The 24,733-nt window shown below is 47.6% G+C and overlaps 1 protein-coding gene across 12 annotated transcripts in view; it reads left to right on the top strand.

Annotated features, from left to right (window-relative positions):
• The first annotated feature begins 8,626 nt into the window (after positions 1-8,626).
• ZNF185 (zinc finger protein 185 with LIM domain) overlaps positions 8,627-24,733 on the top strand; it is a 51,924-nt gene continuing 35,817 nt past the window's right edge. For all 12 annotated transcript variants that reach the window (XM_065643272.1, XM_065643273.1, XM_065643276.1 and 9 more), the window contains exons 1-2: positions 8,627-8,736; positions 23,133-23,208. In XM_065643272.1, coding sequence (XP_065499344.1) covers positions 23,184-23,208 — 25 coding nt within the window. In that variant the 5' untranslated portion in view covers positions 8,627-8,736; positions 23,133-23,183. The remainder of the gene's footprint in view (positions 8,737-23,132; positions 23,209-24,733) is intronic.

Below are 24,733 nucleotides of genomic sequence, written 5' to 3'. Positions count from 1 at the left end.
TAATGGCCTTTTGTGCAAATGGACAGTTCAGACGTGCCTCTGCTGTATGCAGTAGAGGTGTAGCTGCTGAACCCGAGCTGGTGGGTACAAAAAGCCCTGAGGAACGGCGTGTCCTAGTCTGGTGCTGCACAGAAAGGACGGTTCTGCTTTTGGGCCTTGTGCTGCAGCACAGCAGAGAACTTCAGCTCCTCATCTGCGAGGCAGGGATAGCGCTGCCCTTGCACAGAGAGGTGGTGGGAGAGTTGGATTGTATTGACGTGAAAGGAGCAAGCACTACGATTACTTGCAGTCAAAAAAAAAACGCAAGTAAAAGCACATTTTGGCCTCTAGATGGCATTTCCCAGCTAGATCTGCTTTGCAGCTTTAATCTGTCCCCAAAATGCTGTCCCTCAGTCCTCCGACACAGTTCCAGGGGAGTGATAATCTCCCTGTGGCTTTGGAGGATTGTCAAGGTAACAGGTGAGGGGAATAACCAGAAGGTGCTACAGAAACAAGAGGCACTGGAAGTTCAAGTCTGCTGGATAAAAAGCAGCAGGCAATAAGGTTTCCCTCGCGTGTTTCGTTAATACAAGAAGGTTGAAGTGGAGGTTTTCTTGTTTGGGGGCGAGCGGTTTCCCAGAGCTGGGCATGGGAAGAAGCATTGCATCACGCTGAAGTTGGGTGGACTTGGTACTCTATATAATTAGGTCAACTCCCAGCATTACTTCTGACAGGCTGACCGGCTTCTGTTTTCCAAAACATGTAACCAGGGATTGTTGTTGTGCTGTTGACTGACCCTGCTGTGCCTACAACCCTGGCCACAACAGAGCAGGAACCTTGCTTCATCCATAGCCTCTTCTATCCCCAATCAAGCTTCTTCATCTCCACGCATTTTTTCATCCTAATAAGCACCTGCATAAGTCCCATCTTGTGTTTTTTTGGGGCAAGCCAGCAAGATCCTTCTGTGTTTTCCTGCCTGTGATTTATTTGTCATGCTACCTCTTTGCAACTTATATCTTGTACGTGTGTCAGCAAGCAGGAGGCTACAAAGAAAAATTGCCATTATCAAAATTTCCTTTCAAATATCAAGGATCAACTGCAGTTGCAATCTGTCGTTCTCAGTGATGCTCAACATGAGCTGCTAAAGACCTCAAAGACTTTCCTAGGGCACTCTTGTTAAACTTCTTATCTCTCTCACTTTGCTTTCCTGGCTTTTTCATGCTGCAGCTCCTAATTTTGCTGACCTGAGACTGTTTTTGGTTTGACAAGCAGTGGGAGAGATAAAGGAGATATCTTCTGTTGCTTACTCTAGAGAAAGGAGAGGGAGGGCAAGAGAGAGAGAGGAATAAAAGTGCTTTTCTAGGTGGAATTAACATAACCAAGAACCCCATTTCCCCTCTTGCAGACACATCACAACGGGACAAGTGTTACAGTCTAAGAAATACCTTTAGAGTGTGGGGGAAGCTCTTGTCCAGACACAGTGCCAAAAAGGAAAAGAGTGGCATGGTTGTAATTACTTGAAACGGGCAAGAAGAGCAATCGATGGAAAAGCAGATCAGAAATTGTCTGGCGTGTCCGGTGAGCAAAAAGGCACTGAGGCAAACTGAAGTCAAGCCCGAGGTGGATGTGTGGGAGGTTTCAGGTGGAAGATAACGTTTGCATCACGCAAGCATGTGGTTACCGCTGTGGGAGCTCAGTACCTTCAGTGACTTTTAAATACTCTGATGCATCACAACACTCAAATGCAGCCTTTTGTGAAACTGTGGAAGGGGCACCTTTTGACTCAGCAGGTGTTGTTCAAATCTGCTGATGCCGGTGATCACCAAGCACTAGTATGAGTCTCCACACCTTTTAGCACCGCAGAACCAAACACGGCATGAGTGGGCTGGACTCTGCTCCTTGAGAGAATTGTTTACCAAGTTTCGCTAGTGCTTGTGCAAGACTTTGGAAAGTGCCAGCTCCACAGATGTAAGTGATGGTGCAACTTGCTCCTTATTACGGGAGAAGGAAAGCAACTTGTTTGCCTCGGAGCTCAGAGGAAGCTTGCTGAGCTGGTGATGAGAAATAAATAGGCATCTCCCTACTTGCAACAGGGCATGTTTGAGGAGTCTCTGCTACCAGATTGCACATGTTTTACTGTCTTAGCAATGCCATCAGGTTGGCATTAGCAACAGCTTCTCTTTTGCCCTGTGTTTGCTGACAAGATCATTTTGTTTCATCACTGAGAGCTCCTGACCTCCCATGCAGGTGTGTCTTTGTGACCACGGGTGAGATTATTGTATTCTAGCACTAAATGATCAAGGATATATAAGGATATACAGTTTTGTTCTGCCACCTGCTATTAGGAAGGTGAGGTCTGGCATTTTGGCAGTGCTTTGTAATGACACCTCATGAAAAACCAGTTTGATTCCCTTGTAACAAATGGGTGTAGTGGTTTTACGCCCTTTTACTCATCAGAGCTCAGTCTCTACTGAGGCTTTGGTTTTCTGTCACCTTGTCAAAGGCCCAAAGGATTGACGGGTGGTCACCTGCAAGGATGGGGGCCAGAGAGTTACCCTGGAGAATGTGGTGCTGAAAAACCACAAAATGTTCCAATGGAGTTCAGTGCTCTGGAGTGGCATTGACCAATTTTTCATTACTAGAAAATACTCCGAAATTTTAAAGAATATATTATATTAACTGTTTGAATACAAGCTGGACTGGTCAGGGCTGCGTGCCTTTGGGCAGAAGTCCACCGCTGTCACGGGAATGACAGGAATTGCTGCGCTACTGGGTACAACCACCTTCCCGTTAACTTGGCTGCCTGGATTTTGAGAACTGAGCAGGTTCCTACCTAGCAGACGCCACTGTTTCTAAAAGTGTATGTACTGCCCCTCTGGAAAGGAATGTCCTGTAGAGTTATGCAAACTGGTTTTAACCTGGTTGTTTCTGGAAATGGTAGCAGTGTGGCTGTGGCAGAAGAGAGGCTGTAGCAGGCTGATTTACCCTGGCAAGAAGAGACTATGGTACAAGCATAACTGCAGTTCACAGCTGACCAAACCTGCTAGCCTGACCTGCTAGCCCAACCTTCTGTGTCACTAGCCACGAGCTTTCCAGCACTTGCCTCTGTACGGCTCATCTGCTGGAGGAGCTGGGGCTCTTCAGCTTGGAGAAGAGGAGACTGAGGGGTGACCTCATTCATGGGGATCAGTATGGAAAAGGGGAGTGTCAGGAGGATGGAGCCAGGCTCTTCTGGGTGACAACCAGTGATAGGACAAGGGGCAGTGGGTGCAAACTGGAACACAGGAGGTTCCACTGAAAGATAAGAAGAAACTTCTTCATGGTGAGGGTGCCAGAGCCTGGACCAGGCCACTCAGGACATTCCAGCCTGCCTGGACACCTTCCTGTGTAACCTCATCTGGATGTTCCTGCTCCGGTGGGGGGATTGGACTGGATGAGCTTTCGAGGTCCCTTCCAATCCCTGACATTCTGGGATTCTGTGATCTGCTGGGGTTTACTGAGGGATCCCCTCTGTGACAGCTTCTGGACTTCAAGAACTGGAGGGCTCATGTGCTGATGTTTTAGAGTGCTGCTAATGTTAAATGTCCATTGCTCTTCTAAGAAAACCCAAACCAGCCCACCTCCAAACACAAAAACTCTCATTGGAAAGTGCCCAGTTTGCGCTCAGTCCTCAATTTTTCTGTTTTTATTTCTTGCATGTGAATGCACTTCATAATTGCTACATACTCTCCTGGATAGTTCTCTTACACTATGGTCGAATCATTTATGTTTCTTTTTTAAAATCACTTATTGATTTTTTTTTTTTCTTTCTTTGTTTAGGTAAAAAAAAAAAAAAAGAAAAAAAAAAAGAAAAAAAAAAAAAAAAGGAGTCCTTTAAATCTTCTGTTGTCAGGCATTCTCTCCAGTCTGTGAGTGGTTTCTGTGCCTGCAGCTTCCTTGTGTGATGTAATTCTCATGGCTCGCTGATCCAAATGATCTGCTCTACAGTGCGCTAAGAATATAAGGGAGACAGATAAGCAGCAGTGAAACAAGCGTCAACCAGCGCTAACTGTGAAACATCTTTATCAGAGGTGTAAAGGTAGATTCAGGACAATCCATTTCCTGGTAAAGTCAGACACTGCAGGATGAAATTTACCTATAGATTTTACCAAAAAAATAACATTTCCTAACTGAAGATGGGGAAAAAAGGCTCTTCTGACCTGCTGCTCCCTCCGGCCCTGCTGCAGGAATGTGTGTGTCTCCCTGGGCAGGTTGTGTTGTTGAAATGGAGCAAACGGGACGTTCCTCCTGCCTTGGGCTGCGCTGGTTTCTCCAGCACTCCTGGGTGGCAGCTGTAACGGCACCTTTGGCTCGTAGCCCCAGGAGGGGTCCAGATCTGCAGTGGGGTGGGGGCATTTCAAGCCAGACCCTCTTGGTTTTAAGCTGGGACAGAGGAAAAAATGCCCCTTTCAGATTCTGCTTGTGGACTGATGAAGATAAGGGGCTTTTTGTTGTTGATTTTCGTACGTGCAGGGTTTGCTCCAGAGGTATGTGGGTTAACTGTGCTCCTTCCAGATGAGGCTGGACTTGCCAGCAACACTGAGTTTGGCAGCTTTCTCCTTGAAGCATCATAATTTTTTCAGTATTTAACCTGTAGCTGCTAGCTTGTAAAAGCTGCTGCTTCTTGCAGTGGTAAAAGTTACTGTTTTGTTAGCGTCAAAGTAGTATCAGACTGTAGTTGTTGCTACATATATTAGCAAAATATCCAGTTTTACTCTCCCTACACACACACTCATATTGAGTGGACTCCTAACACAAATCTGTAGTCTTTATCCCTAAGCCTCTTCTAGAAGCTAGAGAGATGATGCTCCTGATCTGATTGACTCAGTTAAGCTCCTAAAGTGCAGTAAATTGACTTTCCCTGCAGACATACTGGACATTCTTTTAGCCTCCGGTCTGGAGTGACCTGGTGGTGCTGCGTTTCAGTGGCCCTGTGACATGATGCTCTTCGGATGTCACACAGCCCTGCCGCTTGCTGGCAAAAATACTCCTGCCTCTGGCCACTGCTGAGATTTTGAAATCATACCATGTTATTAAAAACTGAATGTGCTCCTCTAATTACAAAGAAGAAAAACAACCATCAGGGTTTCCGTGCCTGCTGGTGTGAGTGACAACCAGCTATATTTTGGAAAGAATGGTTTATCTAAGAGCTTAATTGGGATAAAACCACGAGGACTTGTTAGGGACTGATTGTCCCTAACTGTTGGAGCTGCTGAGCACCACAGATGTACTTGCTGAGCTTTGTTTGCGGTGTGGGAGTCCTGTGAACACAGGTGACACGGCAGCCCTGGAAGTCTCCCGTTCAAGGTAAGTTGTCTGCGTGGTTGGCCATGGTTATTTTTGACTGAACAAAAGGTATGAAAAGCCTTTTCTAGAGGAGGAAGAAAAAGAAAAGTGAAAAAAAGAAAGTGTGTTCCCATCCTACTCTCCTCACTGGGAAATAAAAGACAAAGTTGCGTTTTACATTAGGATACCTGTGTATTAACACATTTATACATATATAGTACATTTCCCATGGTATCTAATGTCTCTGACCCTCTGGTGTTGTCCTAGTCTATGTGAGAAAGACAGAAGGTTCTTTTCCACGTTTTGCCAGTCCTGGAAGACAACTGTTCTTGAGATTTCCTTCTTTCCAGGCTTTTTCAAGTGCTTTCTCTCTTTCTTACTGTTAACTGGGAAGCCTGCTCCCTGAGGGGGCCTTGGAGCATCCACTTCTTTGCTCCTCTTCAGCAAAAACCATGGCTAGAAGAATTTCCCTGCTTTACTCTTTCCGCAGGAAAAGTGATGATATTTAGCAGCCGTGTGCTAAATGGTGACGAGAGTGCAGTGTTTTAGAGACGTGATGTTGCCATTGGTGACCTGCCCGTGCAGACCGCGAGTCTCTGAAACGCGTGAGCTTGGTTCTCCCTGCAATTACATCAGTGGAAACAAAAGCAACTCCCCTGAAGTGCTTCAAAACAGCTGGGAAAGAGACAACTGGAGCTGCTGGAAAGGGCTCAGGTTTAATTGCAATGATAAGCAATTAATTACCTTTCATACAAGGTACCAGCGGAAGCACAGGTGTTGCCATGATGGAGCAATGCTCTTGGGTTATTAGCTGAAAGAATAAGTAGATATAGCAGAATCAAGTCCATTTTATTCTGGTGTAGGCTGTCCACATGTGGCAGTTGTAACACTGTCATAGTTCTCCCTTGGCTTTCCCAGACAAGCCTTAACTCTCCTCTTGCTTTACTCCCAAGAAGCTGCGTGTGGCCAGTGTGATGTAAAGCAGCAAGGAGGCAAACGCTCTCCTTCCCTCAACAAGTGCTGCTGTGCAACAGCTGTTTTCCTCACAACTGCATTAGTCAGCAGCTGAAACTATGTAGGTAGTGTTTGCACCAGAAAACCATGGCTAAATCAAATGAAATCAAATGTCTCCTTCTGTCCCTTCTCTCAGGAGCGTTGTGGCAGGATTAGCAGAGCGTGGAAAACCAGTACAGATTTCAGACTGGAACAGTGAGGGCACTGACTCCTGAAACGAGGAAGGCTGTGAAAGGTCAGTGCTGAATCAGTGGGGCTTTGGGTGACATGGCAGCAGGAGGCTGAGCACAGAGGCTGGAGGTTGAGCAGACTTTAGAGAGTCAAGTTTGACAGGGCTGGAATGGTACTTCATGTGAAGGAGAAGCATCTTGTGTGGCATTTCTTCCTGTCTTGCCAGGCTATGTGCTGTGCAGCGTCTTTCACTAACAACTTGCACACCCAAGTTGTTGTGATGAAGCTGCCAGCTCGGAAAGACATTCTCTGCTGTTCTATCTTGCCACCACACCCCTGACTTTAAGACCTGTCTTTGGAAGTTTTATATGTATGCTCGGACCTGTGCTTTCAAGCTAATAACAAAACGTTACTTAATACTGCACCTATCTCCTCTTGGTTAACTAGAAAAGTGATTCTTCACTATGTTCCTCTCCTCTGAGGAAGGGAGCAATGCTGATGGACAACTCATGTTTTAGCCTGCATATGTGCCCGTTCAACAAAATGGTTGTCTGCATCTAGTAAAACAACACTCAGCTTCTGTGTGTATTGTTTTAAGATGTCCTAATCCATTTCTTTTGTTTTTTTTAATATTAAGGTGCTTATAATAGGTGCTGCTTTTTTTTTTTTTTTGAACATTCATAGTGGGACATTGTGTTCACACTGGAAAAAAAGCATAGTCCTTAGACCCTGGGGTGTCCCGTCTGCTTGCTTGGCAGAGGACCTATTGTACCGAAAAGGCTGGCCAGGCTATTAGTCACTATTATTTCAGGAAGGAACCTGAACGAACCTTCAGCAAACGATGGGATGACTAAGGGGTTACTGAGAATAAAGCTGCACTGTCAGCTGGAGCCCTGAAACAGAGGATGCTTTTACTGAGGTGGAGACCAGGCTGCATTTTAAACAGCCCACTTCAAACATTTTAAATTTTCCTGAGCTGGACACCCGTCTGAGCCTACTCTGGGCTCAGGGTGCGGCTTTGTGACTGTTACATCTTCTGTGCTTTATCTCAGCTGGGATTGCCCCCAGCCTCTGGGGAAGAAAGCTCAGCTGAGCCTGCGCTGCTGCTGCTGTTGCAGTGCGAGTAGATTGGAGAGAACCATCTGGGATTGGAATATCAACGTTGACATCAGGGCTTTTCAGACGTTATCTTCGCTGTGCTGCTGGAAGCCAGGGATGGGTTATTGGCCCTGTTATAGCACAGCCCAGCCCGCTGGTGGTTTGCTCACTGTCCTACAGCAGATCCATCGCAGAGCTGCGAGGAGAGTGCGGGAGCCCTTCTCTCCAGAAGCTCATCGACTACAGACTGGGCAGGGAAAGTGTGCTGGTGGGTGCAGAGGTGGGGATGGATACCTGGTTGGGGTTTCATCACCTTCTTACCAACCTGGGGCAGTGCCAGGCTGAGGCTCTGGCCTCTCAGAACTGCTCTAAACTCACGTACTCAACCACCCATTTTTAGGAACTGGCAAAAAGTGGATCCAAGGGTCTTTGCTGTGTTCACTCAGAGACTCAACAAAGCTGCACCTCAGGGATCTCGGGGTGACCACAGCAATTAGAAGGTGAAATAAATGGAAGCAGATGAGAGTACCTGGCAATTTCCTCTGCAGTGAATAGTGATAATCACACCTGTGTACCTCATTTAATTAGTTAGGACTAGACAATCACTGTTGAGTGCTAGTCGCAGTGCCAGTTCCTGATGCTACCCGGGTACCACCGCTGCAAGCGGCGCTCTCAGACTCAAGGGCTCGCTGCTACCTGCGTAGCAGGGGCTGCCTGTGCCCCTTCCTGTGGGACAAGCCTGTCTGGCAGTGCTTGGCCTGACAAGAAATTCCGTGGGGTGAGAGCTGGGGGGCTGCTCTCTGCTGTCCCACCACAGCAGGGGCTGGGGAACACAGTGTGTGCTGGAGAATGTGAGGAATGCAGAGGAGAGCTTACAGGGAGGGGAGGCTGTGCAGTCCAAATGGAGAAACCTGTTTGATTCCCCTGAAGGGCAAAACACACCCAAGTCTCCTCCTCAAAACAAGGCTTGGCTTCCAGGAGCCAGCCCTCTCAGGTAAGCGCTCAGCCTCGCCCACAGCCACCTTGGCTGCCAGGGAGGAGCAGAGATACCGCTGTGAGCCCTTGGAGGGCAGAAGCACTGGGAGATCGCTGGCAGGCTGCTCCGCGTTGGTATTTTTTGGGGAAGCCACAGCTGAGGAGCCTCCACAGGTAGGGCTGGGCAGGGGGGTTGGTGCTCTGCGCCTTGGGGAGGGCAGCTGGGGGGCTGCGTCCCCCCTGCTCCACCTGCTCCCTCCGCCTGGGGAGGAGGAGGAAGAGGAGGGCTGTCCTTCCCTAACCTGCTGATGCGGGGCTCTGGTGGGGATGAGGGAGACTTGAACCGATACCTGAAATCCTCCTCCCATGTGTGGAAATGAAGCTCTTTTCTGAAGGGTGTTAGACCAAAGCGTGGATCTAAAATGGTACTTGAGTACCACAGGGATGGTGTTAGTACCAGTGCACAAATGAGGCAGGAGAAGGGAGGTTTTGGTACGGGTCTTTGCTTGCTCCTGTCTGATCACTGAGTTCCCTCCCTGCCCATCACCCCATCTTTCTAAAATCTGTCCCCCTCTTAATTTACTGGGTAAAGCAGGGGGCAGGGCAGCGAGGTAACTGGGGAGAAGTCTGTGTGTGGGCAGGAGTGAGCAGAGTCTGGACAACACGGGTAAAATTTGAGCCTCTGACCCTTGACAACCTCTTGAGAGGCTTGGGGTAAGCTGCACCACGTTCTGCCTCTCCAGCCCCACCTCCCCAGGACCTGTGTGGGATGGCCAGGGCTGCAGAGAGAGATTTTCCTCTCTCTTCTGCTCTGCCTTGTTTTGTTTCTCTCTGAATTTGTATGAAATCAGGACCCTGGAAATGAAGGGATGGGAGTGGTAAAGCTGGTACAGAGGCGATGAGCACCTCCCTCAGTCCTTGCTTCATCCTACCTCCAAGCTCCGTGAATGTCTTCTCCACTTCCCCGTCCCCACCTCTCTGCTCAGCCCTTGGCTGCTCCAGGACAAATCCCAAACAGGAGGATGAGCTGGGTTCAGCTGGACGATTGTTCCACCACAAGCTGGGGAGCAGAGATTTCCTCCCTCATCAGACTGATCAGGACATTGTTCTTAGGCTTGTTTATTTTATCCATCCAGCCAAAGAAAAAGCATTAAATTTGTTCCCCCAAATTTATCATGTTTCGATCGGAAGTCCCAGTTTCCACAAATGACAAATTTTAGTTTTCTTTTACAAAAACATTGGCTTTTCTTGGCAAAACTTTCTGACGTCATGAAGCTTCAATGAGATTTTCTGTCCTGCTCTGTTTGTGGGTCTGTGATGCAAATGCTAAGCTTGGCTTTTGAAAGCAAAACAATTTTTTTCCTTCCTTCTTGCTTTCATCTTTAGACATCAAGGCTTAAGGTCAATGGCATGTGGGTGCGGTAAACATCCTTTACATCCTTCTTCCTTTTCAAATACAGAAATTAGTTGAGCAATTAGGAATTAATGCCTTGTAATTAGAGTAATGAAACTGTATACCCAGTACAGTGAAAAATGATGTAGTAATTTTTGGCAGTAACAGTTTTTGTGTTTGGGGGTGGTCAAGCTGTGTAGGTTGGTACAGCTCCCAGCACAACAGGGCCCCAAGATGATCTCGGGATAGGCCGGTTTGCATGCTGCTCTAATTAACTTTATGCCACACTTTCCTGACTTCAATAGGCCACGTCTTTGCCAACTTCGTCTGGTCGGACTGAAATTTCGTTTTTGTGGGGTATGTGGTTGCAAGTGAATTAAAAGAAATTACAATTTTGCATTTGTAGCTTCACGGATGTTGTCTCGGACACGGCTGGAATGTGTCTGTGTTGCTGATGTTAGTGAGTTCTGTGCAGTTTTCCCCATGGCAATTGCAGGTTTTCAACTCTCTTTTTTCCATGCTCGGAGAAGAAGAGGCGTTCGGTGTCCCTGGGCAGTGGGGATCAGGATCCTGAGGAGCTGTGGTGCTGGGCTGAGGCTCTTCCCACAGATCCTGCACAGCTCTGCTGCAGCTGCAAGGGCTTGATGCTTCTGTTGTTCATATTCATATTGTGTTGCACACCCTGAAAAAGGTGGGTGCACCGTTTGGTGACAGTGACGCAGTTTAAATTACTTGACTAGCATCATGGCAAAGGCACAAAATGTCACCTGAAGCGGAGTAACTGTCCGTCCTCTCCAGCTGACTCCTCAAACACCTCTAGCACGGGTTTGTGGTGAAAGGAGCCTCTTGTAGCCTGGCTTCTCCTTAGAGCATCTCTGCATGCACCGAACAGGGCAGCGATGAGCTATTGTGTTGCACGAGGCTAGAAGGGTTGAGTTAAGGTTGCCTGGTCTGCTTCAACTATTGCATTCCTGATCGTTCGCAAGCTTGACTTTCGAAATCTCCTGGTGCTTCTAAAACATCACCAAGTATGTAACACTGTCAGTGTTAAATGGTTACTGCATGGAAAAGGGGGAAGGCAAGAGTAAAAAGCTGGTCCTTCCGAGAAGCTAAGTGTTGTCTAAAACATAAGGACTCATCACCCTGCCTGTATGGATGCCCATTCAGTTGGGGTTTAGCATTATAAACCTTTCCGCTGCTCAGGGGTGGTTATGCGTGAGTTAACGTCCATTTGAAAGCTCACAGCCATCCCGTCGCTCCTAATACTGAGCCAATATCGCTCCTAATACTGAGCCAATATCAGGAGGCTATGAGCCAAGATGGGGACAATACCTGTTATTTGCCGTTGAGGCTCAGCCCACGTCCTGGAGTGTGCCTCAGGCTGTGGGTCTGGCCTTTCAGAGTCTGACAACCTCCCGCTTCAAATGCATGCAGCCGCCTGCATGCACGAGGTGGGATGAGATCGTAAATTCAAACGCGTGCAGCCGCCTGCATGCACGAGGTGAGATGAGATCCTAAATTCAAATGCATGCAGTCGCCTGCGTGCACAAGGTGGGATGAGGTCCTAAATTGCGGGTTTTAAGTTCACAGAGTGAAGCCTGAAGTGTAGTCCCTGTTGCTGCCCACTTCGCCATGAGCAGACAGTGGGACGGAAGTGTCCATCCTTCCCAGGCATGGGACGTTGTTCAAGTCGGAGTTCAAAGGTGAAATAAATCTAGTTTTAAGAACGCTGGCTCAAAAATGTCACAGCGGCTGGGCACAAAGCGCTGATCCAGCATAAATTTCCTTTCCTTGCTGAAATGAATTTCAAGGGTTAACTTTGTCCTGGCAGGGTTTATGCTAGATCAGGTACAGTCTATCCACACCACTTTGGCTTCACAGCAGATCAGGTAACAGCTGACATAAAAGCACAACATTGGCACAGCGTCTGCATTGTGTGCTCTGGCTAATGCAAGAGAAATGCAAGGATGTGCCCACGCCTAATCCAGATCACTGGAGGGCAGTCTGACAGCGCACAGATCTGGATTAGTGATCCTGCAACCTGAATATGTCCTTTTTGGGGCAGGCTATCTCGTGGCTGCATGTAACCTATGTGGAGAAGCTTTTCCTCCCTGGCTTTCCTTCCTGTGGGTTTGTAAAAGTTGGGCTTGATCTGCTGAGTGTTAAACCAAGGTCTTACCTTTCACCATAAGGGCTGGAGAGTAGGGACTTGGACCCTGGTATAAGTCTAGATGACAAAATCCTCTAGCAGAGTTTAGGAGGCTCAAATGAAGAAGGTTGAAACCTTTTGCAAGCTTTAAATACATTTTAATTTGAGGACTGTGAAGGTCGGAACAGGCACCAATTATTGATAGACCAGGATATTCTTCCTCATGACTGACCTCAGCCGTGTTTGTGGCTGAGGGCCAGCGCTCAGGTCACTGGCCAAGGCTTTCATTAGTACACAAGTTCTCAGCTGGTCAAATGAGTTTTGCGCTTTTACCCAGGAACAGGAGGAGCACGTGAGAGCTCCTTGGAAAGCAGCCTGACAGCACGGGTGGGTGGTCGCTGCTACAATAGCAGGTAGCAGAGCCCAGAGCTGGGTTGCTGTATGCAGGACTTTGGGCTGAAGGAAAGTTTAGGGGACAGTTTGTTGTCTGTTAATGCCCTTTCTGTCGAGGCGCCAAGAGTTTAAGTCCCCACTGCATGGACTGGGGAAGGCAGCAGTGCCTGGGTGAGCTGTGGGATGCCCATCCAGAAAGGGTCTGGCTGATGCAGGGTTTCCTGGCACAGAGCATCTCCTCGTGCAGCTCTCACAGGAGCCAGCACCGTAAGGTGAGCCCGGTGCCCCGGACATCAAAGGGAGATCCTGTCCTGGTCCTGAGAGTGGGGAAGGAGGCACCAGAACAGGGCGGCCGTAACATGAACTCAGCAGCTGGCCTGGGCTGCTTGGACAGGAGTCTAAAGGTGCCCTGTGGCGCTCCCCAGGAAAACTGTATTTATGGGATCAAAGCGGCTCTGCTTCCTTTCCCAGGGCATTCATTTAGTCCTCAGAACTAGGTCCAACGTCAGGTCTAGCTCATCACCAAGATGAACGGAGGGCAAGGTGGCTATTAGGCGCAAAGGGGCTATTACGGCAAGTGCCCTACAAACTCCTGACAACAGCAAGCTAAAAAATTGTTATTAACGTTTTAAAGTTCTAGTTGAGCCATCAAAAAGGAGGATGGCTGGCAGTTGGTTTTTTTTTTCCTGTGCATTTGCAGGTAATAGGAGCTGCAGTCAGCTTTTAAAGAATAGTAAGTGTTTCATCTCCTGGGGTATAATTACATCTTTTTAAGTGGCTTACATGGAAAGCAGAATCATTCCCAATTAAGTGATGGGCTGCTGATTGCAGGCACTTGGAGAATTCATTAGCAGAGTGCTGGTCTGGCTTTCCATCAGCTCCTTCACAGAGAGCTGTATGAGTGGGCGAGGACATATCATCAGATCCCTCTGCCAGCTGCAGCTTTCATGGCCTTGGGGACAGCAGTGGCCATGAGGACAGACAAGGAGATGGCTGTAGTGACTCCCTCCTTCAGCCCACGGGCTGTAATCCGTAGGGATCGCTCCCTGCGAAGGGTGGCGGAGTTTGTGGTCACCTCTCAGCTCCTCTGCTGGCACCACCAGGGATGGTGCCCACCGTTGTGGTTGTGTGGGGATGTCACCTGTCCCTGCACAGCCAAACTGAGCTCATCGGCTCGTTTCAGGTAGCACAGCCGCTGGCTCGCCTGGCAGGGTGAGAGTTTTTGCCTGGCGGGGTGAGGGTTTTCACCCAGAGCTGCTCTCTGAAGCGCTGCTGAGACGCAGAGACTCTACCCATGGGCAGCAGTGCCAAACCTGGGAGCTGCCTTAAAAATTCAAAGGGGATTGAAATGCCCGAGGCAGGGCAGGGGACACTGCAGCGCCCAGCTGAGCTGGCTGCCTGCCTGCAGACAGGCGCACCCTGAAGATTGGAATCTAAAAAAGGTTTCAGCTCCCCTTTCCTTATTAAATAGCTTGTAATTGCTTTCATTCACGTGATGAGGCTCTTTGGAGTTAGTGCCTTCAGTGTCGTTAGTGGCAGGCACTGTGCCTGTCCTGCCTGCACTCAGCAGATTGACCCCAAAGTGAGGGCTCTGCCTGTCTAGCTCTGTAGCAAAGCTGCTCGTGCACCCCAGGGGTTCCCAGAGGTGGACCTGCATGTCATTTCGAGGACCATGTTTGGTCAAGGGTCCTGGTGGTGCCTTTGAAATCAGGGCTTTTGGATCAGTAGTTAGCATGGATTCAGCTGGCAGCTCCATTTGAAGCATGCAAATGGACACGATCTAATAGGATTTCAGTCCTGCACAGACAGAACTTTTATTTCTTATGCTGGGGTGTTCATGTTGGGTGCTTTGTCAGCAGGAATTTAGCCATCGTAACACCCATTTTTATGGGTCTCTGGTTGCCTGGGACATCCCGGTGTTCTATGCCAGAGGCTGCTGTTTGAAAGCAGAGCACTAGTTGCAACCAGCCAGTGTATAGGTTGAGGGACTTGCAGTGGGAGTGTTCTGGCTGTGTTGTACTAGAAACACGAGGCTGAGTTGGACTGTAAATCACAGATGATTTCAAATATCTACCTATAGCTGTCATGTATTCATATTGCCTAGGGACGGCCAGCCAGTTTCCTATATCTTGATGCTACCTATAGGGAAGGGCTGGAGAGTGGAGCAGGAGGGGCTGAAAGGGACTGACGTGGAGATCCCTCTGGCTTGTAAAGTGCTCTGCGGAATTAAGAAATTATAAGCTGTCATAACCGGGCCAAATTCATCCCTGCTACTCCTGAAATCAGCCCTGCATAGCTGATGGAGAAGGAAAACCCAACTTATCAACAGAGGTTCTCCCAGTAATATCACTCAGACGATCAACCTCACCTTCTCTAGCGCAGCCGGCACGTAACTCCACCTGTGCTACATACCTGAGACCTGCTATCGCAGCGAGGGGAGAGGCAATTTGGGTTTAATTGCCTGGAAGCTGGTCAGATCCTGACTCATAAAGGGCTCATGAGAACCTGGGGAGAGGAGATGAATTTAAAAATTGCTTTGTCCAGTGGCCCACGTGCCGCTTCTCCCCCATGTAGGACCGTGGACCAAAGGAGGCTGAGGGGAGACCTTCCCGCTGTCTACAACTACCTGAAAGGATGTTGGAGCATGGAGGGTGTTGGTCTGTTCCCAAGTAGCAAGTGATAGGACAAGAGGAAATGGCCTCAAGTTGTGCCAGGGGAGGTTTAGATTGGATATTTGGAAAAAATTCTTCCCGGAAAGGGCTGTTGGGCATTCGAATAGGCTGCCCAGGGCAGTGGTGGAGTTACCATCCCTGGAGGGGTTCAGAAGGCATTTAGACGAGGTTCTTAGAGACATGGTTTAGTGCCAGAGTGTGGTTATGGTTGGACTCGATGATCCTGAGGGTCTCTTCCAACCAAAATGATTCTGTGATTCTATGATTTCCTATGGATACACCTTCACTGTTTGGGGACTAAACATCCTGGCTGTCGCCTTTCCAGACTTATTTTCAGTAAGGGCTTGTTCTTGCAGGCTGTGCACAGGACCCTGGGGGTTTTAAGGATGAGAAGATGAAAACTCCTGCAGGCATTGATCCTGGGTAACAGAAGAAATTCGATTCCATTACCACCCATTAAGCCTTGTTACACAGATGAGCTTTTGTGAAGTTATTTATTCAGAAATTCAGTAGCTGGCTTGATTCAGCCTACAAGGCATCTTTTGCAGTGAGGTGCATTTGCTCCCCCGGTTTGGGGTTTGTTCTTTATGGCTGTGGGTGTTAATAACCCCTGTGTCCCACACCACTGGGCTTGGGGCTTACTGGGACAGCTCTTAGAAGTTCCCTTCATTCCCTTACTGTTCCCAGCAACAGGTTTCTCACAGAGAAACTTCTGCAAGAAAACCACATCTTCATTTTGTTTCAAGGTAAAAATTGTGGTGAAATTGGCACCTATTTACCAGTCTAGTTTTTTTCTCCAAAAATATTCATTTTTGGAGAAAAAACAACAAAACCAAAACTCTCTCCAAATATTATTCTTAAGGCTTGCTGGAAAAACACAAGTGCCAGTGTTGTGTGCTATTTGAAACATCCATTCAGAGCTGTGTGTGCAGAAATACCAACCTGCAGTGACTCTGCTGAGTCCAAAGGAAAAGAAAGTATGTAGAATAGAAAAAGCATAATGTATTTATGCCTAACTATGGATTAAGCCACAGAAAGGATTCAGCATATACATTCTTGGTCTAAGTGTCTGTGCTCTGCCTGTGCTGGGGTGTTTGTGCCCCACAGACGTTACCGTGAACTGTTGTGAAGGTATTAGAAGTTATATTTGAATTTGCACCCTGTTGTGCCCTGCATGGACAGCACACATGACTCTAGGAGTCACAGACCTTTTAAAATAGATGAAAACTGAATTATTGTGGCTCAGGAGAAGCCTGTAAGAAGGTGCAGGAGGAACTGAATTCTGTCCTTCGTGCTACCTAGAAATTTTCCCTAGACTTTGCATTTGACAGGCAGGTCATGGATGGACTGTCTTCAGTACTGCCTGTAGCAATGCCCAGCAGACCCTGCTGAGGAAGAAGTCACTCCGATAGGCAGGTTTTGGCACTGTGATCAGTCTAGGGGGTTTTTTAAATTCCTTTTTTGATGTCTCTCTAGCATGTCATACTCACAAGTTCATGTCGGTCGTGTCTCTCTCACCGCCCAGGTAAGATCCCCACTGCCGTACACCACAGCTGCCTGTCCGCCCAAGTGCCAGGGCTCTGTCCACGTGGAAATCGGTATCTAACTGGGAAGGAATACAGTGCTTGTGCTGATTTTGCCCCGGTACAGAGTCAGGGCTTGGCAGGCACAGACCTGGGAAGCCCCGTGGTGCAGGTGCAGCCTCACACTGCTCAGCAGCTCAGGAGATAAATGGGCATCTGTCTGCAGCCTGGTGCAACTCCTGACTTGCTGGGACTTTTCAGAGGGGGATCTCCTCTCCGAGCTGCTGTTTTGTGAGCCAATCTCGTATTAATTTCAGGATCCCACTTTGCAAACATCAGGACTGAGGCAGCTCTGTAGGGTTGTCCAGGGAAAGTGTCTTAAGGGAATGGTGCTTCAAAGCGCAGCCATTTTGGAGTAAACTGAGCAATGCTTAACGGTGTGACAGAGCCCGCGATAACTGTTTGGATCAGGAAGTGAAGAAGGATTATTGCTCGTTTACATAACGATGGCACCCAAGGGTGCCAATTAGGATCAAGGGCCTGTTGCATTGGTGGAGTGCAGACATGTAATAGGAGGTGTTTGGCTCCAAAGGGCTCCCACTGGGCTTCTGAAGGAAAATCTTCTGTATAAATAGGGAGGGAATAGGGATTTTTTTTAAATGGATTTTTTGGTCTTGGATTTTATATTTGTAGTGAATGTCTGGGAGAAAATACATATTCCCGGACACCTCTGTTTGGTATCTAAAGCAGAGTGACTTGGTGGCTGACTGTCTATCCTTCTAATAGAGATGTTCCTAGTCACGCAATAAAAACACTTTGTATTAAGTAATGAATAAATAGAGGACAAAAAGGTGTGTCCAGCCCAGCAGAGCTTATTTTCTAATTACAAGGCAAGAAGAAAGGGATGGATGTAGATTGAGGCAGAAGAGGTTTTGGTCTCCATGAGAAGTGGAGATCTCCTCATTTTGTAAGCAAGGTGCATGTGTGTTTGGAAACAGGTGATTACAGAGATGGGGAAGTCAGGGTGGATAGGGTTAAAAAAAATAAACAGAAAATGGGATTCTGCAGTGGTGGAGAGATGGAGAGAGGACTGTGGGACAACGAAGGACAGAAACGGTTGGGGGCTCTGTGGAGGACAGGAGTGGGAAAGGTTACAAATTATTCAGCTGTACCTGCTTGTCTTTTATCCAGTGCCTCAAAATCTGAGACCTGCCTGTTGGTGACTGGAGATATAAGGATCCCCGGGCTGGCCACCTTTGCGCACCAGTGAAAGAGGAAGGGAGTTGTTTGCTGTCGTGCTCATCTCCAGTGTTGTGTGCGTTTCTGTGGTGCTACAGGTCTGGAAGTTTTTTGAGAATACGTCCTGAAATGATAGCTGCAGTGGTGTATAGCTGGAGAATTTGCCCACAGCCAGCTCCAGAGATTCACAGATATCCCTCAGCGCTGCCAGCAGAGAGGTTTTTCTCTGCTCCCAAACTCATGGGCTATGCTCCAAGTTTCTAAATGACCCTCACAAGGTGGAACGCTACTTTTGGATCCTAAAACCTCCAGAAATATTACCCACTCTGGTGAAACCTGGGCTTAACCCGCTGGAAGAAAAAGCATTTGTCTTATCTAAATCCTGGAGATGCTCAGAGCTGAGGAGTCGCAGACCACAGGAAGTTTTTCTGAGCATCAATGTTTCCCCCTCACCTGCAGAGTTCAGATCTCCAAGCTTCTTTCAAGTGGCAGATAATGTTCTTGTTCTGCAGGTGGGAAGCAGAGCTGCTGGGATCAGCTCCAGCCTGTTCCAGAACTAGGCAAGTGCATTTGTTTTTTGTACCAATAGAAGAAATTGTTGTATCCTATGGCTGTAACTAATAATTCCCTGATATGCTATACCAAAAAAACCACTTTTTGCCTTTGTAACAGAACATCACGCATGGGGGTTCCAGTAGCGTAAGAGCCTATTTTTGAAGAAACACATCCTCTACCAACATTTTGGTGAGGGAGATTTTGGAAGTGCATCACGTTGGTTTGTCACAACCTTTCATGGGAATAATGGGAATCAAGTGTTAAGAGTTGAAGATACCCCCTCCAAATCTACAGCTGAGGTCTTTGAGATTCACTGCACTGCAGACTCACAAAAATTTGAATATAAAGGTGAAAATGCTTTGAAACACGTTTTGAGGTCCTACAGCACACATTGAAGCATAAACTGAAATTTTGCCAAAGAGGGGAAGCTGTTCAGTTTCTAAGCCATCCTTGGAGTGGTGAGAAGCACTTTCTTTCCCAGAAGTGTTGTGTCAGTGCTCTGGAGCCAGACACCGTCTTGCTAATTCTCTGGCCCCATAAATCTTGTGCTTCTTCCTGCACAGCAGTGTGTTTGGAGCAGATGGACGGGAATGTGGTCCCGCTGCAGCCCATTGCAGCTCAAGAAGCTACATCTACTGGTTCTTATTCCAGCCACCAACTGCTGGAATATCAAACCAGGGACAAATACAGTAACGAGGAAGATGTGAGCATTTTTCCTGATCGTAGTTTCCCAATCTGTCTTTCGTTTGTGTTCGTGGGTCTCGTGTATCTCTCTTGTTATTGTTTCTTCATCGCAGCTACTATCTTGGCATCCATCGATGTCAGTTTATCTGCCAGGCATCACTGTCAGCTAGCATCAAAACAAGAAAATTAGCTTTTTGTTTCTCATCCGAGAAATGCTGAGTTATTCTAACTACAGGATTCATGGTACAACCTGGGTCGATTTGTCTTTTAATGTTCTAGTCACTGAGCAGGCCCTAAGCACGCATAAGATTGCCCAGAACTTTACCAAGCCCAGTACTGTATGTCCAACAGAAACCTCCAGCAGGTGATGAAAAAATATGGGCAAGAAATAAGGTACTCGAACCACTCTTTTCTTGCTGAATTCATCTTCTGGTGATCTTGTCTAGGTTGTATTGCCTTAATCCTCAGGTGAAAGGTAAAAATAGTCACTCAATAGCTTTAATGAAAAAGAGAAAACGATGATACAAGGAAGCAAAGAGCTGACTCTGTCTCCCACAGAGGAACCTTTGCACCTCTCTGCACCTGTCACAGAAGGTTTGCCAAAAGCTTCATCCTGGACTTGCATCTGGGCAGGAACAACCCCAGGTTCCAGTATAAGCCGGGGAACGACCTGTTGGAGAGCAGTGTAGGGGAAAGGGAGCTGGGGGTCCTGGGGGACAGCAGGATGAGCATGAGCCAGCACTGTGCCCTTGTGGCCAAGAAGGCCAATGGGACCTGGGGGGGATTAGAAGGGGGTGGTCAGTAGGTCAGAGAGGTTCTCCTTCCCCTCTATTCTGCCCTGGTGAGACCGCATCTGGAATATTGTGTCCAGTTCTGGGCCCCTCAGTTCCAAAAGGACAGGGAACTGCTGGAGAGAGTCCAGCGCAGCCACAAAGATGCTGAAGGGAGTGGAGCATCTCCCGTGTGAGGAAAGGCTGAGGAGCTGGGGCTCTGGAGCTGGAGAAGAGGAGACTGAGGGCTGACCTCATTCATGGGGATCAATATGGAAAGGGGGAGTGTCAGGAGGATGGAGCCAGGCTCTTCTGGGTGACAACCAGTGATAGGACAAGGGGCAATGGGTACAAACTGGAACACAGGAGGTTCCACTTGAATATGAGAAGAAACTTCTTGCCAGAGCCTGGCCCAGGCTGTCCAGGGAGGTTGAGGAGTCTCCTTCTCTGCAGACATTCCAACCCGCCTGGACACCTTCCTGTGTAACCTCATCTGGGTGTTCCTGCTCCGGCAGGGAGATTGGACTGGATGAGCTTTCGAGATCCCTTCCAATCCCTGACATTCTGTGATTCTGTGTGATTCTGTGGACTCCTTTGTTCTGGAGTGGGGCAGAGAACAGCAGCTCCAACCCCAGAAGTTTCTACCAGTCGAGATGTCCTGGTTGTTCCCACTAGGCAGGTGCAACATCCAGAGCTGCAGCAGCCGGGCCCGGAGCGTGATTCATCACTGGAAAAAGCAGGCTGGCAGAAAACATTTCCCAGTCCCCTAAAGCCAAGCCCAGTGAGCAGCATCAGCGTGTTCCCGTGCCTGTTTGTCAAGCCAGAAATATCAGTGGAGTTTGACGGTGTTTGCTGCGGTCCCTCCCAGGGTGATGTGGGCCGGTTAGAGGGAAGGCAGCGCCAGAGGAAAAGGCTTGGCCAACGTGTAGGTTCTGGCACATTTTTATAGACATGCTAAGCGCCACCCTTCATGGCTTCCCTTCCTTTTGGGTGCATTTGTTAGGGGAACTGCGTGAGTAAGAAGCGAAGTTTCTGTGTAAGCAATATACAGGGACGTAGTTTCTCGCAGGGCTGGCATGCGATGCCTGCGATACGTGCCAGGCAGATCTGTGGTGGGAGCAGCGTTCAGTCCTGCACCTCCATGAGTCTCAGCCCTCGCTCCAGACCTGCCCGAGAATCTTTCCTATGCGCTCCTAAACCTCTGCTTATTCCTCTCAAAGGTCTGTTCTGGGAGGCTAATCACCTCTCAGTTACACTGCTAGATAGGTAACAGCTCTCCAGCTTCCAAATATCTCTGTTATATGACAGTGTGTAGCCTGTACCTACTTCTGCTCCTGATTTCGTAGAATCATAGAATCATTTTGGTTGGAAGAGACCCTCAAGATCATCAAGTCCAACCATAACCTAACTCTAGCGCTAAACCACGTCCCATGTCCCATTTGCCCTGGATCAGGTCTGTACCAAACTCCTGGGCTAGTTCCTTTCCACCTCTTCTCATCCTTTGCTTGCTTCAGCTTTATTTTGTCCTGGAATAGGAAAGAATTTAAGAAGTTGGGGGCATCATGTGCAGTTAATGGAATTGCTAACTGAATTGCGGTTAGCAAGGTGGCTGTGGTCCGAACCCGCCTCGCTCAGATTCTGTAGGTAATGAAGCCACATGGCTTCTCTGTGTGCAGGTTCAAGATGCTGTGATTTCTTTCTAACCCAAAGTTGCCAGATTCCAGGTCTGTCAACTCTGCTCATGCAGGCTGCACCCACGTCTCCCACCTTTAGTATAAAGATACCCAAGTATTTACAAGCTCTTCATGGGTATCTGAGACAATGCTACCCTTTTCATTTCTCTCTAAATAGCAGGGTCAAGTAAATTTGTGCAGGAAGGGGGATCTGGGAAGGATGAGGAAAGAGGTGGGCTGTCTACTGATGATGAAAGCTGAATTAATGTTTGGGAGCATTTGCAAAAGGGAGAGGGAGACTCAAGGTAATAGCAGAGAGCTTGCTCACAATCTCGGTGCAAACCGGAGGAGCGGATACGCAATAGGTGGATCTTCAGCTGAGACAAGCCAAGGGCTTTGCCAAGAAGCGACGCTGTGAGATCAGTGCTCGGCATTCCCAATGGGCGTGTGACTTCACAGCAATATTGCAGGGACAAGCCCACCAGCAGATAATAACAACCTAATTTTAGATTCACAGACTCCCAAATAGGGTTGGGTGGTTTTATTAATGAATAGCATAGTCACTTAAGAATCCAGGTTCAGCAGATAGTTTTGGCAAGGAAAGAACGGAGGGTTGTAAAAGCTGGAAGCTGGCCTTGATTTTCTCATCCCATAGCTTACCTGAAAAACTGTAGTGAAAAAACCAAAAGAAACGCTTCTGATAAAAATGTAATCAGATGCTGAATTAACCTGGGTTCTACTAATCTCAAAGCAGTGGATTCATTTTGAGGGGTTTTGCTTTCTTTTGTTTGTTCATTTGTTTACAAATGAAAAAAAAAAAAGTCTTGGCAGAATCTGAAACAACGGATTTTTTTCCTGACTTTTAGTTTGTGGTTGTTTTCGATTCAACTACATCCCCGAACAATCAACGCTCTGCAAATCCCCAATCTCAGATCATCTCCAAAGTTGTACACCCAGGAGTTTCTCCTTGCTGCTTTACCGTGGTCATTTGAAGAAGGGGCCCATCTGCCTTCAGAAGCAAGAACTAACTTTTTCTTCTGAGACAGGCAGTAAGATGTTATCTCTGCTGTGTTTTGGGGGAATAACCAATATCCCTGCCAACTGAAATTTCTCAAGAGCCTTTATGTTATACTCCTGCTTGACAAAACCACTGAGGTTCACCCAAGCAGCCTCAGCTGCTCTGACTTACATAGATTCCAGGTCTGTCCCACCTGAGTGGCTCTGGGCACTTTTGCTGAGGTTTCCACCACTTTCTTCCCAGACCTGGAAGGATGGATCTGCCATGGCCAATCTGAAGATTCAGTGGTGTGGGGAACACACCCTTATGAGTTTTCCTCTCCTTGACACAGAAGGTACATGGCAAGGGGAGAAATCACAGCCCTGGTGCACATGCCTCAGTCTCCCCGTCCTCCAGGCTCTGTGGCTGTGACACTGTTGTGATGCTCTCCCTTCCACATAGCTTCAAAGTTTTTTATATCAGAAGTACTAATCTGCTTTTTTGCTTTTTCATTTCTTCCAGGGGCTTGTTGTCTCCAAACAATAATCGAAGGGGAAGGTGCTTCTGGGAACCATGATGTCCCTGGGTGTCAGTAAAGGTAATTCCTTTCTCCATCCCAAGCTGCTGGGGATCTGTCTGCTGTCGTGGCTTTCCTTTGCCTTCTTTGCTCAGTTGTATCTCCTCTAACGTCTGCTCAACTCCCCCAGTGCAGCGTGTCCAAGGGTAGAGGACACCTCTTCCTTCTCTGGCACCTGCTCCAACCTGCAGCTCCAAAACTAGGTGTATTTGGCTGTAATTTCAGTATCCATGAAGGTATGGAGAACTTGTAGCCTGGCTGAGGTTTTGAGATGAGCGCAAGACCAATAAACTCCATTATTATGTTTTCAAGAGCCTGCTTAAAATTCTCTGTCTTTGAAATGTCTACTAAAAGTACAGCAGCAACCAGCAGCCAGTGTAGCAGCTGACCAGGGTGGCTTCCCTGTACCTCTGTCTTACCCACACCCTCTTCTTGTCTCTTCTAGAGATAAACCCCAAAAGTCTGTGGGCTGGAGACCACCCCTGTGCAGTGTGCAATATCCATACAGTAAAAAAAAGTCTGCCTTTATTATTAATAAACTCCTAATAATTCCTTATTATCAAAGAAGTGTGGAAAAAATCATACTGGGGCTACAAGTTGCTCTGAGTTGTCCCAGGAACGAGCCCAAGCTGTAGAATTCTGTGGCAGATTCTGAGATTTAGTTTTTAAGCAATGGATGCTCACAGGACCTTTAGATGAGAACAGATGGAATGATGCTTCCAAATCCATAGGTAACCTGAAAGAGTGATGTGGAGAAGAGTGGAAATGCCTTATTCATCCATTAGGCAATAGATTTAATTTTTGATTTCAGTGCTAAGAGAAGCAGCCCTTCTCTTTCCAGGTGCTCCCCATGAAGAGTGTTACTGCTAGTCTCTAAACTGCACCCTGACGTACACGTGGCCCTGCATTAACTGTGCTTTTTAACTGCTAATTCCCACTGAGGAAGGACATTCTCTTCATTGCTATAGCTGTGTTTTCCTTAGAGATGATCCGATATGACCAGTTGTTTAAAAAAATTAAAAATCCTACCTCTACTACATAACATATACTTGAAGCACGTGACTGCATTTCAGGGATTAATGAATTTACTGCAGGTCAGCTGCTCGGTGACAACTATTTCTGGGCAGCCTTCTAGTCCATCACAAGCACAAGATATAGAGACTTAGCTGATCCTCCTTTCCTGGTAGCTAAATTGGATTATTTAATGTTTGCCACAGGCTCAGTGTGCAGGCAGGCAGTTTTCTTGGCTCGGATGATAAGAAGTTGTAAAGCTGCAATAACTTGTTTATGTCGCTAAACCCCAGAGCTGTGTTGGCCCAAGTGTGATGAGGAGAGCAGTATTGATGTCTTCAGTCTTTACCAGTCATTTCCAAAGTGGCAAAAGATGGAAGATAGTCAGAAGTACATAGAAAAGGAAATTTTCTTATCTGGTCTTCATCTTAAAATTTCCCCATGGGAGAAGAGCTATTTCCCTCAGAAGAAAATGCTGGATGGAGAATTTCCCAGTAAAAATGCCTTTTTTTTTTTTTTTTTTTTTTTAATAATA

The sequence above is a fragment of the Caloenas nicobarica genome, chromosome 12, assembly GCF_036013445.1.
Source record: "Caloenas nicobarica isolate bCalNic1 chromosome 12, bCalNic1.hap1, whole genome shotgun sequence".
Lineage (NCBI taxonomy): Eukaryota > Metazoa > Chordata > Aves > Columbiformes > Columbidae > Caloenas > Caloenas nicobarica.
The sequence above is the reverse complement of the archived record's forward strand: the minus strand, read 5'-3'. Positions and strand labels throughout refer to the sequence as shown.